This window comes from Clavispora lusitaniae (genome assembly GCF_014636115.1).
Source record: "Clavispora lusitaniae strain FDAARGOS_655 chromosome Unknown tig00002663_pilon, whole genome shotgun sequence".
NCBI classification, from domain to species: domain Eukaryota; kingdom Fungi; phylum Ascomycota; class Pichiomycetes; order Serinales; family Metschnikowiaceae; genus Clavispora; species Clavispora lusitaniae.
In genome coordinates, this window is record NW_027093982.1 from 24134 (window position 1) to 41900 (window position 17767).

At 43.1% G+C, this 17767-nt stretch overlaps 6 protein-coding genes across 6 annotated transcripts; 4 read left to right on the forward strand and 2 right to left on the reverse strand. All coding sequences in view use genetic code 12, as the record gives it.

Moving 5' to 3' along the window:
- Positions 1–322: 322 nt before the first annotated feature.
- MED5 (Med5p) lies at positions 323–3340 on the forward strand (the record flags this gene model as incomplete). Its single annotated transcript, XM_002617697.2, has 1 exon — positions 323–3340. The coding sequence occupies one exon, from the start codon at positions 323–325 to the stop codon at positions 3338–3340; it is 3018 nt and encodes a 1005-aa protein (XP_002617743.2).
- Positions 3341–3497: 157 nt separating this feature from the next.
- Positions 3498–5192, forward strand: FOB63_004659 (Amino acid permease family protein; the record flags this gene model as incomplete). Its single annotated transcript, XM_002617695.2, has 1 exon — positions 3498–5192. The coding sequence occupies one exon, from the start codon at positions 3498–3500 to the stop codon at positions 5190–5192; it is 1695 nt and encodes a 564-aa protein (XP_002617741.1).
- Positions 5193–6170: 978 nt separating this feature from the next.
- Positions 6171–7862, forward strand: FOB63_004660 (Amino acid permease family protein; the record flags this gene model as incomplete). Its single annotated transcript, XM_002617693.2, has 1 exon — positions 6171–7862. One exon carries the CDS (start codon positions 6171–6173, stop codon positions 7860–7862), a length of 1692 nt encoding a protein of 563 aa, XP_002617739.2.
- Positions 7863–8032: 170 nt separating this feature from the next.
- POL3 (DNA-directed DNA polymerase delta) lies at positions 8033–11398 on the forward strand (the record flags this gene model as incomplete). Its single annotated transcript, XM_002617692.2, has 1 exon — positions 8033–11398. The coding sequence occupies one exon, from the start codon at positions 8033–8035 to the stop codon at positions 11396–11398; it is 3366 nt and encodes a 1121-aa protein (XP_002617738.2).
- Positions 11399–11486: 88 nt separating this feature from the next.
- On the reverse strand, positions 11487–14735 carry NIK1 (Nik1p; the record flags this gene model as incomplete). Its single annotated transcript, XM_002617690.2, has 1 exon — positions 11487–14735. The coding sequence occupies one exon, from the start codon at positions 14733–14735 to the stop codon at positions 11487–11489; it is 3249 nt and encodes a 1082-aa protein (XP_002617736.1).
- Positions 14736–15923: 1188 nt separating this feature from the next.
- SAP9 (aspartyl protease) lies at positions 15924–17666 on the reverse strand (the record flags this gene model as incomplete). Its single annotated transcript, XM_002617689.2, has 1 exon — positions 15924–17666. The coding sequence occupies one exon, from the start codon at positions 17664–17666 to the stop codon at positions 15924–15926; it is 1743 nt and encodes a 580-aa protein (XP_002617735.2).
- Positions 17667–17767: the final 101 nt, after the last annotated feature.

The following is a 17767-nucleotide window of genomic DNA, read 5'->3' on the forward strand; positions in this document are numbered from 1 at the left end:
GCTAATAGTAGAGTATTATGGGTCTACTGGTTGTTCATGAGCTTTTACTTCATCGTGTTTTGCATTTTTTAAAGAAATCTGCGCAAAGTGTACACTTTCTGAATTATTGAGTTTACCTTCAAAATTTTGATTGTATACTTAGCATAAAAAGAATAGCATTGAAAACAAATATTATCCCTTAGTATATCTTCAAACTTCGAGATTGTTGAAGAATCACGATGTATGGGCCATTTTTTGGAATGTTTCGTCTGTACTATCTTAACACCAGTACACCAGGTACCAAGATATAGAGTAAAGCGCTCTGTCTATACTTTAATCAACCATGGATTCGGAACTTTCGTTGAAGAAATTGACCAAGGTTTCCATCAAAAAGAAGAGCCCACCTAAGGTTTTTCTTGAACTCGTGAAACAATGGCTCGAGAAAGGAGACAGATCTGATAACGAAATCCTCGAATCTTTAATTGAGCTTCACCCATCTTTGATTTCGGAACAGGAGCAAAAGTCCCTCCAATTACATTATGCAATTCAACTTGCATGTTCTAGCCTAGATGAGCATCGGCGGTTCATGAAGTTGCTACCACAATCTACTCTTGACAGCCAACGTGATTACATTCTATACTTGAGGAATAACTTGAAGTCACTTTTCCTGGAGAATATGATGAGGGAATTCATTAACGGCACATTCGTGGAATATTCCAAAGGAATTTGTCAAAGAATGAGGCTGAATTTGGGTGCCACCTTGAAAAGGCTCTGGACGTACATCCTATTTTTATGGGGTACTATTATAGACCACTATGATAGCTTCATCACTGTGCCCGTGTTCAAAGATTTGGGAATACATATAGTAGGCACTTTGAAGGACCTAGGAGACTCAAATATGCTAGCATACTTTTCTAACAAGGCCAATTCTATCCTAAACCCCTCAGAACTTCACAAAGATGTTCATTTGCCAATTGCAACGCAGAAGCACAAAACCGAAGTACCATCGATTGCCTCCATGAAAAGAGCCTTAGCACTTAATGGGTCCTCGAAGAAAATTCAGCATTATTTCAAGCTCAAAAGGTTCATTTGGTTAAACTCGCGTTTTCGCTTGTGGGAACAGAACGATGTGGTTGAAAAGTACTTTCTGTTTTTCAAAATACTGACACAGAAAATTGAAGATGTAATAAAGGAGATCTTCAGTGCCTTCTTTGGTGGTATAACGACCGCCATCCATCTGCACGAAGATGCATTTGTCATTTTCAACTGGAAAACCTTCATTGTCAGCAGATTACCCCAAGTACTAAAAGAGTCAAAAGTGGTGCACAATCAAACCATACCAGAAAATATCGAAGAAATGATTCTATCAGAAATGCATCAATACAATGACGAGGTAATAACAAAAATGACTGTCGGAGGGATGAAGGACAAGCCCTTTGACTTGAGGAAACAATTTCTCAAAAGCTGTGTTTACACTCGTGTCATTTCGTTAGATGCTATGCTTAAGATATTTCCTGAGGAGACCGAAAATGTGTCACCAGCATTGATCACCCACGAACGAGAGCAACTAGCACACGTTGAAAGCTTGAGCAGCGACATCAACAGTCGTTTATTGGACATAAACACAGAGTTGACCTCGCTCGAAGAAAGTAAACTTATAGAGACCTTTCAGAACATCCCTTCCAGCAATATAATATTTCTGATTATGAAGCAACAACAGTTGTGCAAGCTGACACATCGCGCTATCGACGTTCTCATCCGGGAAAAAAGTTGTGAGAAGTTAAGTCGCTTGATTTTAGCTCTTGCAAACGTGTTACCTGTGGCCAATTATATTTTTTACAACGATGAAAAAGGGCCTTGGGGAATTTTGGACAAGTTGATTTCGTTTCTCGATGGGGAAAGCTTTGGAGTTGATGCAGACGATAGTAGCTTCCAAGACACATATGCACATTTCGGGATTCTTTTAGCGGGCGTTATTTTGCTCACTTCCAACTTTGGCATTGACTTTGACAATGTGTGCATTGAAACCTCGTACACGGTAACATACATAAACCGAATTTTTTTCAGACTGGCTGGAGATATGACTGATCGCTTTGAAGGAGAGGATGAGCAAGAAAAAAATATCGTGCAAAACTATTACAATTTGATGGGCGACTGGCTCAATGCCCTTTTCGACGTCAACAACGAAGGTTTATCAGACGATTTGATTAAATCTGTCGGCGTTAAGCAGATTTACAAATTGATCCCTATTATTTTCCAGCTTGCTATTAAGGCCAAATTAGTTGGCGCATTAGGCACCGGCAGCTTGAATAATGGTATCGATTACTTATCGCAGGACTTCTTAGCGCCATGCTGCATGGAGATAATGCATTGGGTCACGTCCAAGTTAGGTCCAATGCAAGCTAGCAACGACGTAATAGCCGACGCGCTTTTGCGAATCATAGAAAGCAATATCGGGCCTACAACTACAGACAGCGAGCACAATTTCACATTTCGCATGGTGTTACATGTGGTGGGTCCCGGTATTATCCGCAAGATTCGAACGATTAAAGAATGGCTGACCAACGAGAAGTTGACGCAGCTCATATCTGTTATTCGTAAAGAGACGGATCCTGAATACTGCATGTGTGATGGGGCTGTCCCCGAAGTTACCGGTGGGCCAACCTTAGCGGAAAGTGTCAGAAAAACACTCTTGCACTACACTTTGGATACGAGTACAGACAGTGCGCCCAAATGCTGGTCTGCGATTCGCTACTTGTGGCCCGCCGTTCCTAAAACAGAACTTGTTCAACTACTTTTGCAGGAGTTGGACCGGGGTTCCAAGTCATTCTCGAACCCCGTCACCACTGAGGAAGCCCGCATAACGGCTGATTTTCTAGTCTTTATGGTGATTGATTCGAGCCGTGTCGTTGCACGTGATACGATAGCGGACATTTCCCAATTCAATGACAGTTCCCCGCTATCGGAGGATAACATACAGTACCAATTCAAGCTTGCCCTAGACAGCCATTACGCCAGTGTTTTCAACGAGGCAAATACTGAGCCACCCAAAGAAAACAAGCCCGTGCCGAAAGAAGAGGAGATTCCTGACGTTGATATGGACGATTTGTTCAATGATGTGGGTGAAGATCTTTTTGGAGACTTCATGCAGGTGACCCTGTCACATATTGACAAACCAACTGTATACAGGACTACCGCTATCGTTAGTGACTGCTACACTCGTGTATGGCGCTTTATGTCGTTGAATGTTTGTATGCTTCAACTTCAATCAGATAGCACGAGTCCGCCTGGGCTCATCAACATGGCAAGACTCTTGATATCGCACGAATTGGAGCACTGGCTCTTTGTTCTCAAATCGTAATGTGTGCAAAGTGTCAAAACCGGTACTCTTATCGGTGCAGTACGCGCAGACATCTATACGGCGTTTCGATGGCACACTTATCAGAGAGGCACGACATTACATAAAAGAGTGTGTGTTCCCGCTTTACTCTTCCAGTACAATAGCAGTTTCCAGAAACATGATTCCACTCAAATCCTCTAGATCTGCTCTCTCGAGTGTGCGTTCCAATACAACCGATAGGGTTTTACACCATTTGGACACCGTTCTCTCGCATAGAGAAGAAGTCCGCTCTATCAATGCCAATGATGCTGCCAATGACACAGACCTTCTACACCAGATTGGATACAAACAGGAAATGAGAAGACAATATTCCACGTTGCAGGTTTTCGGTATTGCGTTTTCCATTATGGGCTTGTTGCCATCTATCACCACGACCGCCGCAACTGGATTGGAAGGTGGTCCGGTTTCATTTGTTTGGGGCTGGTTCGCTGGCGGATTTTTCATTCTTTGTGTTGGTATTTCCTTGAGTTTCTTGGGTTCTTCGATCCCCACGTCTGGTGGATTGTTTTACTACGCCAACTATTACAGTGGAGAGAGAGTAAGAGTGCCCTTGAGTTTTCTCATTGGATGTTCCAACTCCTTGGCCTTGTGCAGTGGCTTGTGCTCCATTAATTACGGTTTTGTGAGCGAAATGTTTGCTGCCATATATCTTGGAACAGGCTTTACATCCACAAAGTACGAAGAATACGGTGTATTCGTCGCTTGTATCATCAGTCAGTTATTTTTATGTTCGGCAACAACCCGTATGACTGCCCAGGTGCAATCCTTGTCCATTTACATCAATGTCTTCATTATCGTCTTATTCTTCATTGCTGTCCCCATCGGCACAAAGAACAACTTGGGTGGTTTCAACGATGCTCACTTCATTTTCGGCAAGTTCGAAAACTTAAGAACTTGGAGTAACGGTTGGTCTTTCATGCTTTCTTGGATGCCAGTCATTTGGACCATTGGTGCCTTTGACTCCTGTATTCACATGTCTGAAGAATGTAAGGACCCAACCAGAAAAGTACCCATCGGAATTGTTTCTTCTATTTCCGTGTGTTGGATTATCGGGTGGTGTATTTGCATTGTCTTGTGCGCCTGTATCAAGGATGGTGATGTTTCCAGAGTTATTGACTCGGATACGGGAATGGTGGTTGCACAAGTCATCTACGACTCCTTGGGAAAAAAATGGGCCATAGCATTTATGTCATTGATTTGTGTGGCTCAGTACATGATGGGTGTTTCGATCCTTATTGCTTTGTCAAGACAAGTTTTCTCCTTCGCCAGAGACGAAGGTTTGCCTTTCGTGTACAACTACGTTAAGGTTATCAACCCAAAGATAAAAGTGCCAATTCGTGCCACGGTTTTCTCTGGTATTTTATCTTGTGTTTTGGCTTTGTTGATTTTGATTAACTCCACTGCAGCTAATGCTCTTTTCTCTTTGACCGTTGCAGGAAACTTAGTTGCATGGGGTATTCCAATCTTCCTTGTAACATTGCCCACAGAATCTGCCAAGAGATTCATCCCTGGTCCATTTTACTCGAAAAAATTCTTTTATCCAGTGAACATCATTTCATGTTTGTGGGTGGTCTATGCTATAACCATGTCGATGTTCCCAGACAACAAAACAGTCACTGCACAAACAATGAACTACACATGCGTCATCAATGGCGGTGTGTGGATCTTATCGCTTGCCTACTTTTTCATCTATGGCTATAGGCACTACCATGGACCTAAATCCAATCTTGGCGACGGTGCTGAGATGGGAAAGGAAGAAGACATGGACGAAGAATATTCATCTCAGGAAGAGAGACTTCATGTTAAGGTTTGATATGATTGTCAACATCAAATGTATTACGGAATATATGTTATGAGTTACACGACGGCCAATTGTAGACGGGCTCGACAGGCAGCAATTATAGACATGTGTCCTATTCGGATGCAAGTACTTTACACATTCCTGTTGGCCACTTTCGGTGATTGGTTCATATCCATCAAGGGCGTGCATATAATTATTCATATACAGCTGCACATTTTAATTAGGCATGAACAAGAGAAGTCTCATATTAAAGTGGATTTGTATTTCCCTTATCCAAATAATCCCGCTTTCTTCTGGGCATTTTTAGTACATGGTTTAGAATGGACTACATGTAGTAATAAACGTCAACGGTGACATCTGATTCGCAGAGTGCGACATTTAATCACAATCAGGCGTCCGTTTACTAACCCTCAGGCGTTTCCTAAACGGGAGAACGTGGCATGATAAGCTTTACCGAAAGAGTTCCTTCTTGCTAACATTCTCCATTTTCCTCTCTCTGCGCACTTTTTGTTTTCTACCCAAGCGATAGTTGATGGGGCTATTAATCAAAGTATGGTGTGGCAATTGAGCGGTTTATGAAGCTGCAGGAACATTCAATTTAACGGAAGGATGCTTATCTTGTCCCGACAGGCCAAAATAGCTCCTTTTTTTTTGTATTTTTTTCTCCGTTTTGCTTCATGTTGGCAAGCTCATCAATAGATGATTAAAGGATATTGAGCCTGTCGAAGCAAAAAGCAAATTTCTGTTTTTTTGGTGGGACCACACGTAGTCTCACCTGCAAAATCATGCACATTTATCAAGATAAGCTCAAGTAGGCTAAATCCGTAAGGTGGGTGCGAAAAGATAAGAGAGAATATGCCAACTGTTCTTAGCCGCCGCGCGCCTCAACTGTGTCGCTTCCTTAGCTTCCCTGAAAAACAAACGGGTGCAATTAAAGGCCGAAAGCATTTAAATACTTCTCCTTCCCCACTAATTTCCAACTCTACCATCATGGGTGCAAACAAAATTCACAACATCACACTGGTGCGTTCCAATATCACACTGGTGCGTTCCAATGCCACATCCAAAGTGATTCACCACTTGGATACGATTCTCTCGCAAAGAGAAGAAGTGAGGTCAGTGAATCCTAATGAAGCCGCCGACGATACAGATCTTTTGCACCAGATTGGATACAAGCAAGAAATGAGAAGAGAGTATACAACGTTGCAGGTATTTGGAATTGCCTTCTCCATCATGGGTTTATTACCATCTATCACCACGACTGCCGCAACTGGTTTGGAAGGCGGTCCTGTTTCCTTTGTTTGGGGTTGGTTTGTCGGTGGATTTTTCACTCTTTGTTTGGGAATCTCAATGAGTTTCTTGGGCTCTTCGATCCCCACTTCAGGAGGTTTGTTCTTCTACGCCAACATGTTTGCCCCAGATTCCATCAGAGTGCCTTTAAGTTTCCTCATCGGTTGCTCAAACTCTTTAGCGTTATGTGGTGGATTGTGCTCTATTGATTACGGTTTTGTTTCCGAGATGTTTGCAGCCGTGTATCTTGCCAACGGTTTCCTGCCAACCAAGTACCAAGAATATGGTGTATTTGTTGCGTGTGTGGTAAGCCAGCTTGTGCTTTGTTCTGTCACGACAAGACTAACTGCTCAAGTGCAATCTATCTCTATTTGTTTGAATGTGTTCATCATCATTTTGTTTTTCATTGCCGTCCCTGCTGGTGCCGGAGGAAAGTTCGGGTTCAATGATGCTCACTTCATTTTCGGCAAGTTCGAAAATCTTAGGACATGGAATAATGGCTGGTCCTTCATGCTTTCTTGGATGCCTGTAATTTGGACCATTGGTGCCTTTGACTCCTGTATCCATATGTCTGAAGAATGCAGAGACCCAACTAGAAAAGTGCCAATTGGAATCATCGGTTCCATTACTGTGTGCTGGGTTGTCGGATGGTGTATTTGCATTGTCTTGTGTGCTTGCATCAAAGATGGAGACATCACCAGAGTCATTGAGTCTGACACCGGTATGGTCGTTGCACAAATCATCTACGACTCCTTGGGAAAAAAATGGGCCATAGCTTTCATGGCCTTGATTTGCGCAGCCCAGTATATGATGGGTGCTTCGATTCTCATTGCCTTGTCAAGACAAGTTTTCTCCTTCGCCAGAGATGAAGGTTTGCCTTTCGTGTACAACTACGTGAAGGTCATTAACCCAAAAATTATGGTTCCTCTTCGTGCTACGCTCTTCTCGGGAATCTTGTCTTGTATCTTGGCCTTGTTGATTTTGATTAATTCCACGGCAGCAAACGCACTTTTCTCTTTGGCTGTTGCAGGAAACTTGCTTGCGTGGGGTGTCCCCATGCTTTTGGTTATCCTTCCCACAAAGGCTGCAAAGAGATTTGTGCCAGGACCTTTCTACTCTAAGACGTTTTTCTACCCTGTTAACATCATTTCTTGCTTGTGGGTGGCCTATGTCATTGTAATGTCCATGTTCCCAGACAGCAAGACGGTTACAAAAGACACTATGAACTACACGTGTGTCATAAATGGAGGAGTGTGGTTATTGTCTTTGGTGTACTTTTTTGTTTACGGTTACAGACACTACCACGGTCCTAAGTCTAATCTTACAAGCGACGACACTGATGTGTACGAGGAAGAACTGTACACACATGGGGAAAAGGGACATATGACTTAAACGATGTACGATCTGTCAAAAAAGGAATAAACAGCAACTCATGGACACTATAGCGATGTTGATGTATTTAAAAGCGCAAATAATGTAAAAATGTATTGCTTTTCTTTGAAAGTCTATGTATCGTGTAATAATGCAATGTGGATGTTTCAATATCATTTTTCGTGTTAGTAATGTACGTGCTAATAGAACGTCTCAATATGCATGTTGTGGGCGCGCGAACCTCTTCTGCATTATGCACGTCGCACGCGTCTTTTCACGTCCCTCAGACTCTACGACGTTTTCTTTTCTCTTCAAATCAGATGTCACAAGATCCCACAGGCACCAAAAGGGTTTGGCTGGCCAGTCAGGAGGGGGCACATTCGCTTCCAGTGGCCTCTCAAGGTTTAAGCTCGCAAGTCGAACTCACTGCATCTCAGCAACAGCTCCTCAAAAAGGTCAAGAGACCAAATGGCACAGAAGAGCCGCTGGTTTTCGAAAAAGAGCTTCTTGATATGACGCAAGAAGCACAGGGTATTCAGGAGAGCCGCCAAGTATGGACAAGACCGCCGCTACCCGCAGATTACACAGAGAAGGATATATCCTTTCAGCAGTTGGATGCAGAGGAGGCAAATAACGGTGATTCGACTGCAGCCCGCTTTTTCGGTGTGACAGAAGAAGGCCACTCAGTATTATGCAATGTGACAGGCTTTTTGCATTATTTTTACGTTCCTGTGCCCAAAGGATTCATGAGAGATAGCCATTTGGCACGTTTTACAAGTCATATGAAAGAAAACTATTATGGCATCCACGACATCGAAATTGTTTTGAAGGAGTCGATCTGGGGTTTTAATAATAACATGAAAACACCGTTTTTTAAGGTTGTGGTTAAGAATGCTAGGGAAATCACCAAGATCAGAGGTGCTTTTGAACGAGGCGAGATAAGCTTTGAGAATTTCTTCCCTCAGAATAATGTCACATACGACAACATCAATTACTTGCTTCGAATGATGATTGATTGCAAAATCACAGGTATGTCATGGATCACTCTTCCCAAAGGCGCTTACACACTTGTTGCTCCCGAGCTAAAGGTATCAACATGCCAGGTGGAATGTTCGATAGATTACAAAGACTTGGTTTCTCATGCTCCCGAGGGCGAATGGCTCAAGATGGCTCCTTTGCGTATAATGTCATTCGACATAGAATGTGCTGGTCGAAAAGGTGTATTTCCAGAAGCACAACTTGACCCTGTGATTCAGATTGCGAATGTGATTCTGAAGCATGGTGAATCACGCCCATTTGTTAGAAATGTCTTCACAGTGAATACCTGTTCACCAATTATCGGTTCTGAGATTTTTTCTCATGCGAAAGAAGAAGATATGCTCATGGCTTGGAGAAAATTCGTGGTGAAAGCCGACCCAGATGTGCTTATTGGATACAATACTTCAAATTTTGATCTTCCGTATCTTTTGGATAGAGCTAAGGCTCTTGGCCTTCCTAAGTTTCCATATTTTGGAAGAATGTTCAATATCAAACAAGAGGCGAAAGACGCAGTGTTCAGCTCTCGTGCATACGGTACTAGAGAAAATAAAGTTGTCAACATCGACGGAAGAATGCAATTGGATCTTTTGCAATTTATTCAAAGAGAATATAAATTGAGATCCTATACATTGAACTCTGTTTCGGCTCATTTCTTAGGTGAGCAGAAAGAAGATGTGCAACATTCGATCATTACAGATTTACAGGAAGGTACTGCGGAAACTAGAAGACGCTTAGCTGTCTACTGTTTAAAAGATGCGTATTTGCCGTTAAGATTACTAGAGAAATTGATGTGTTTGGTCAACTATACCGAAATGGCCAGAGTCACAGGAGTTCCTTTCTCCTATCTTCTAGCAAGAGGCCAGCAGATCAAGGTCATCTCTCAGTTGTTCAGAAAGTGTTTGGAGGAAAATATTGTTGTTCCCAACATGAGAAGTGAGGGATCGAACGAAGAATATGAAGGTGCTACCGTCATTGAACCCATAAGAGGATACTATGATGTGCCGATCGCAACTTTGGATTTCAGCTCTTTGTATCCGTCCATCATGATGGCTCACAACTTGTGTTATACAACGTTGCTTAACAAGCAGTCTATAAAAGCGTTCCAGTTGACAGAGGATGACTATACTCTCACTCCGAATGGTGATTACTTTGTGAAAAGCAACAAGAGACAAGGTCTATTGCCCGCAATTCTTAATGAGTTGTTGACTGCGAGAAAGAAGGCCAAGAACGATTTGAAGAATGAGAAAGATCCATTTAAAAGAGATGTGCTTAATGGTAGGCAGTTGGCATTGAAGATTTCTGCAAACTCGGTTTATGGTTTCACTGGTGCAACTATTGGCAAATTACCCTGTTTGGCCATCTCATCATCTGTTACAGCCTTTGGAAGAGAGATGATTGAAAAAACAAAAAATGTTGTCCAAGAACAATATTGTACAAAGAATGGATATGATTACGATGCACAAGTTATTTACGGTGATACCGATTCAGTCATGGTTAAATTTGGCCATTCTGATTTGGAAACTTGCATGAAGCTAGGTGAAGAGGCTGCCAATTATGTTTCCACAAAGTTCAAAAAGCCCATCAAATTGGAGTTCGAAAAAGTATACTTTCCATATCTCTTGATTAACAAAAAGAGATATGCTGGATTGTATTGGACACGGCCAGAGAAAGCCGATAAAATGGACACGAAAGGTATTGAAACAGTGAGAAGAGACAATTGTCGTTTAGTTCAAAACGTCATTACCAAAGTTCTTGACTACATTTTAGAGGAACGTAATGTTGAAAAGGCAGAATTATTCGTGAAGCAGACTATTGCAGATCTTCTACAAAACAGAGTCGATTTATCTCAATTGGTGATTACCAAAGCGTACTCCAAACATGAATATGATGGTAAACAAGCTCACGTTGAGTTAGCTAAAAGGATGAAGAAGAGAGATCCTGGTTCTGCACCTGCTTTGGGTGACCGGGTGGCATATGTCATCGTCAATTCTGCTAGTCAGAAGAACTATGAAAAATCAGAAGATCCTTTGTATGTCTTGGAGAACTCTCTTCCCATCGACGTCAAGTATTACTTGGAAAACCAGCTCTCTAAACCTTTAATGAGAATTTTCGAGCCCATTCTTGGAGAAAGAAAGGCAAAGGAACTATTGGCGGGAGCACACACGAGGACAATCAAAATGAGTGCTCCGAAGAGCGGCGGATTAATGAGATTCGCCAAGAAGGCCGAGCTTTGCAAGAATTGTAAGTCGCCTTTGAAACCGGGGAACAAAGGTGCTCTTTGTGAAAATTGTGTCTCCAAAGCTCCAGAACTTTACTGTGATGCTTTAGCGCAAATGAATTATTTGGAGAACAAATTTTCTCGTTTGTGGACAGAGTGCCAGAGATGCCAAGGATCGTTACATCAAGAAGTTTTGTGTTCTAATAAGGATTGTCCAATCTTCTATATGCGGAAAAAGGCACAAAAGGACACATTCCAGCAAGCAGAAGAGCTCAGAAAATGGGATGAGACGATCTGGTAAATTCCATGCATATACAATTCGAGGAGAGCATATTATAATTTATATATAGCATTAAAGGTATGAAAGCTCGATCATTTTTTAATGAGGATCAATCTTTCTTCGCTAGCGAGCTGTCGGTAAAAGATCTAGTAGATGCAGAAAGTGCTCCAGGCCTTCTTTGTGTAGGAATGACCTCCTCGGAGCTACGTGATTTGAGTGGTTGTTTTCCCAACTCGACAATCTTTGGAGTTGCCAACTCGTTTCCGTGACCATTAGAAATTGCACCTCCAGGCATGTCGTTCGTGATTTTCTTCAAGTTTTTCGCAAACTCCGATGAGCGATTATTATTATTTTGCTTCGATAGCTCCTTTAATTGTTTAATATTATGAATGCATTTTGCAATGGTCTGCATCAATAACTTTGGCTTCAAAGGCTTTGAAACGTAGTCATCCATACCTTTAGCAAGTGATTTTTCACGATCTCCCAACATAGCATGTGCCGTCAAGGCAATGATTGGTGTACGGAAACTAAGAGAATCAATAGGGTTCGACTTCTTCTCCCATTGTCTGATCTTTTCTGTAGCTTCAAAGCCTCCCATAACGGGCATCTGAACATCCATGAGGACAACATCGTATTTGTTTTTACGAATCGCTTCAAATGCTTCTAATCCGTTCTCAACAACATGAACTTTGTGCCCTTGTTTCTCAAGGATTTTGACTGCGAGTTTTTGGTTCACCAAATTGTCTTCTGCAAGTAAAATCTTGTAGCAAACAGAGTCATCAGTGTTTTGTGCAATGGATCGAGACTCTAAAGCAGGAATTATCGCACTAGCCAAATCTGAAATAGTACATGGAGTATTTCCATATGAGGAAATTCCCAAATCAATGCAAACCCTCATATTCAACTCAGGTAATGAGTGATGCACCAAAACCAAAGGAATGTATTTCACCTCAGAAAGTTTCCTCAATTCCTTAGCTGTATTGATGGAATCAATCATTATGATGTCATACTTAATGGGCTCTGTGAGATTAGCTTCATTGATGTCTCTGACTATGACAGGTTTTAATCCCAACTCAGAAATTCCTTGCCTTATTTGTTCGGTACCAGCATCTGAGTGTTCAGTGGAGACGAACAACACATGATGATTTCTGAATGGGAGTAATTGCTCACTTTCACTGGTATATTTGATTTTGGATTGAGACACACTAACAGTGAAAGAAAAGCAAGAGCCATGGCCGTAATCCGAAGTCACCCATATCTCGCCTCCCATCAATTGGATTAACTGCTTGGAGATAGACAATCCCAAACCGGTACCACCGAATTTTCTTGTCGTGGATCCATCCGCTTGACAGAAAGTATCGAAAATCAAACCTAGTTTATCTCTCTCAATTCCGATACCTGTGTCGCTAACATTGAATTCAAGCAAAAGTTTATCGGAATCCGCAGGGGTGACATCGGATTTTTTAACACTCACGCTGACTTTTCCTTTCTTAGTGAATTTGATTGCATTTCCTGCTAAATTGAGAATGACTTGCCGCAATCTAAAAGAATCTCCAATCAAATTGTCGGGGAAAGAGGAGTCACACTGGTATGTAAGATCCAAGTTTTTCTCAATTGCCTTGACAGCTAAAGTTTTCAACGCACCGAAAACGTTTCCACGCAAAGAAAAGTCGATTTGCTCCACGGTCATTCTGTTCGCTTCAATCTTCGAAATATCAAGAATATCATCTATGATGGTAAGAAGGGAATTGGCTAAATTGTTGACAATACTAAGCATTTCCCTCTGGTACTGAGTGAGTTCAGTATCAAGCGATAATTGAGTCATACCTATAATACCGTTCAATGGAGTTCTGATTTCATGCGACATGTTTGCCAAGAACTCTGATTTTGCACTATTGGCCAACTCGGCTGCTTCTCTCGCTGCTGTATTTCTTTGAATAGACTCACGCAAATTGAGCACCATCTGGTTGATTTTAGTTTTTAACGCATCCATTTCACCCGATGCTTCGACTGTGATAAACCGAGTGAAGTCACCGTCAGTTGCTGCGGCGGTGATTTGTGCGAATGCTCTCACTTGAGAGGTCAAGTTAGCGGCCATAGTGTTGACATTGGATGTAATTTCCTTCCACAAGCCATCTACATCACTCACCTGCGCCTGGATGCCTAACTTACCATTAATACCCACATCTCGGGCGACTTTCGAGACTTCGGATGCGAAAAGCTGCAACGAATCCACCATTTTGTTAATGGTATTTTTCAACTGCAAAATTTCGCCCTGAGCGTGAACATCAATTTTTTGGGACAAATCACCATGGGCAACGGCTGTGGTGACCGTGGCAATCGAGCGGACTTGGTTGGTCAAGTTAGTAGCCATCAAATTGACATTTTCTGTGACAGCTTTCCAAGCACCTTCAACGTCTCTCACGTTGGCCTGACCACCAAGAATTCCGTATGTTCCGACCTCGCGTGATAGGGTAGTCACTTCTAAGGCAAAAGTCTGCAAACGATCCACCATCTGATTAATGGTGAGCTTCAAGTCCAAAATTTCGCCTTTACAATCTGCGGTAACCTTCTTCGACAAGTCTCCTTGAGCCACGGCAGTTGTAACATTGGCAATATTCCGCACCTGGGTCGTCAAGTTGAGCGCCATGGCATTTACGTTGTCGGTTAATTCTTTCCAAATTCCTTCAACGTTCTCGATGAACGCCTGTCCACCCAAAATACCCAAAACACCCACATCTCTAGCCACCTTCGAGACCTCGAAGGCAAACGTTCGAAGTTGGTCCACCATGGTATTTATTGTCATTTGCAACTGCAAAATTTCACCCTGTGCATGGACATTGATTTTTCGAGACAAGTCACCCTGTGCCACGGCTCGCGTAACATCAGCAATTTCACGGACTTGGTTCGTGAGGTTGAGTGCCATGATATTGACGTTATCAGTTAAAGACCGCCAGATTCCCACAGAACCTTCGTTTTTGGCCTGACCACCTAGTTCACCATTAGCCACCTCTGTAGCAACTTTAGTTACCTCGTTGGCAAACGTCTGAAGCTGGTCCATCATGGTATTGATTGTCATTTTGACCTTGAGAATCTCCGGATCGGACTCCACCGAGTGGATCTCCACCTTTTTCGATAAGTCACCCATGGCAACAGATATAACGACGGTTCCTATTTCGGAAAGGGCCAGTTTGAAAGCCTTGTTTGCATCACAAACCGTCTGGTAATCTGTAGATATCTCTTCGATCTGATGTTGCTGGGCCTTTAAAGCCAGAAGCAAGTCGCCTCTTAGCTCTTCCCCTTTTTCGGCAAAAGCCTTGGGGTCCTCTAGTATGGCCAACAACTGGGAGACTTCCATATCGGCAGCCAAGCGAGGTTTTTTCAACGGCGGCGAAAGTAAAGACAGCAAAACGAAGGGTGAAAACAAAGAGCCTCAGAAGTTGCACACAGATGGAAAAGTGGGGCCTGGTTGAAACGTGTGCAGAACAGGAAAAGAAGGAGAGAGATGGAGTGTTGTCTCAAGACTAGAAACCGAAAAAAAATTAGTGACGAAGGGAGGAAAAAAAACAATAGCGGCGAAGAAAATACCCTGTTTGGCCTTCAATCACACGAATATGGCGGCGAGTCACTTAGTGTTTTGTTTGTTTCAGATTGTGAGACGTGGTCAGGAGAATCTTTTCCGCGCAACAAGTTTGATCAATGACGTAAGGCGCAGATACGGCGAAGATACACAAAGCACAAGACAAAGGTATCGACAACGATGGGACAAGTAAAAGCGCACTGGCCCGGGAAAGAAAATATTGTAAAAAATAAACTGTAAAAAATTCGATAGATTCAGAAAAACTTGACAGGAAGTCTGTTTGGCGTGACGCCGCTTCTTAATCGTGTACATTGTTCACGCCGTTGTACCAATCGCGCATCTATTTTTGGTGCACACTGCTTCCTCAAACCCTTGTTCGGCCATTTCTTCTTTCATTATTGACTCTCCTTGTTTTTCGGCCACTTTCTTTTCATCCTTTTTTCTCTTCTTCTTTTAGAATTGGTGATTCTCTTCGGGCATTTGGCAACTTCTTGTGGAGAGATTATTTTGGCTTTGTCTTTGCTACAATAGCCTGATGCCTTCCCATCTGCATCTGCATGTGCATGTGCGGAAGATGTGAACTCCTGTATCACTGGTCGGACAAAAGGCTGCGACTGATCCTTTGACGTCTTCGCTTGTAGCATGTTGCCGCTATCAAAAAAGTTACGCAATATCGCTTTCATGAAATTGTAGAGCCATTTAAAGTTTTCACTGAAATTATTTCAGGACGGCCCATTCGTTTGTAGTAACGAAGCCTCCTTCTCACCCCGAAAGATTACTTAATAACATTAATTCTCTACCCAGTATAAGCACACATTATTTCATACTAAAAATCACCCTCAATTAACCTTGTTGGGTGGCCTCGGCTACAAAAGCTATTGTCACTCCTAATCTTCGATGATTTTCTCAGTACCCCCACGTGTCGTTTCCTTCGTTTTATTCAGCTATTCAACCTTGACTCAAAGTTCACATTAATGCAAAGGCTAAAAGCACCATCAACGCAGCGCCCATTTCTTTCCATGGTGCTAACCGAGGCGCGCCAGATTTCTTCAACAGCGACGACGAAAGCGTCGTAACCTCCAGTGTATCGGAGGATTCGCTCAACGAGGTACTTGAGTATCCTCCCGCCTTCACTGCCAGTGGTACCAGCGAGCTCACAATCTCAATGTCCTCTTCATCCGTGTACTTGGCTTGAGCAAGAGAAATCTCGTAGTCGTCCAAGTTATACACCACGTAGGCATTGCGGAGGAAGTTGTCACCCAAAACGGCATATTCAGGGGTTGACAGAGACAGAGACGACAGCGACAGCAGCAGTTGCTCCAACACAGTGAGATAGCAGCGGTTTCTGTATGTCATGACCAAATCTGATAATGGCACTTTGATTTGCGCGCCCGAAAAGTTAAATACTACCGATGCCAGGTCGGTGTTGTAGCTGCAGCTGAGCTGGTAGAGACCTATGGAGGAGCTTTGAGCATTGACCACATTTATAAATCTCTCAAACACAGAAGTTGGAAGATATGAGTAAGTGGTTCCCAGATCCAACAAGGCTGCTAAGTTGCCTTTGTAGGCAGTAATGTTTGAAGAGGTCAGTTCGAAGGAAATGCTGTCCAATGCCACGTCCAAGCGGATTGGGTTTTTATAGTATTTGCTGTAGATGTTCACGAGTGGCACTGTTGTCAATTGTCCGGTATACTTAGCGTGGTCCACTCCTCCAAACAAAACCAGTCCCAGTTGTGCATCAGCTTTATTCAAGTAAAGTGAGTACACGTTTTTGTGAATGACTCCAGAGCTCTTCAACCGCATTGGAAAGTTCTCGTACATGTAGCTTCCCGAAGTGCCCGAATAGGTGGTTTCCAAGCCTGGAAGCCCTATGCCCAACACACCGAATCCCAGGTCCGTTTCGTTTACCACAGCAAAACTCACGTCCGAAACATTGGCAGTATCAATGGATACGTAATCAGTTCCCCAAAACCCACGGGCACTAGTGCCGTCCGCATATTGAATTGCAAAATCAGGCGCAGAACTGTTCATATGGAAAGTATCTGAGGAGTCTGTGTTAAACGATCCCTCCGAAGTGCATGTATTGGAGCCGCCGTAGCCACCGGACCCACCTGATCCACCTGATACATCGGGAGAGCTAGACCCAGAAGGTTGTGGAATATTCGTTTCTATGATTGTGAAACTCTCTAAAATAGAGGCAATATCAGGAAAAGCCATCAGTTCAGTGTCACGTTTGTCTTGAAGAGGTTGCGAAGCGTCTGGAGTATTGTCACTTTGCTCTTGGAAGAGCGCATGGGCCAAGTCATCTTCGCTTAAAGCTCGGCGCCGTCCGAAATGGTCACCCACGGATCTCTTGGTGGAACTGCTCTGCAGTTGCGAGGAATAACACTCTACATCAGAAGCCATGATCCAAAGATCGGAGGACCCCGTGTCCACTAACACGGAAACCTCCTGATGGTCCAGTCCAAGTTTCAAATCGGCACTGTAGTACGTTTGTTCATTTTGAATAGTCAATTCCGCTTCGCCATCACGTTTGGCAAGCGCCGCACCACGGCCGGGGGCCATATCTTGCGGCGAGCTACCACGGAGCACAGAAAAATCGAGACGCAAAGGTACAATCGTTTCTTGCTTGTTTTCTTCGCGTCTCAAGTTTTCGACGGTGGCACCGGAGACGGCCGCCGCCAACGTAACCAAAGACAAAAGCTTCATGGAAAACGTTGAGGTGTTTGCGTGGTACTAGGGGTATAGTATGGGAATACTCTGGGATAACAGCCCGGTACTATGATGTAGTTAGGTAGGCTGACGTACAG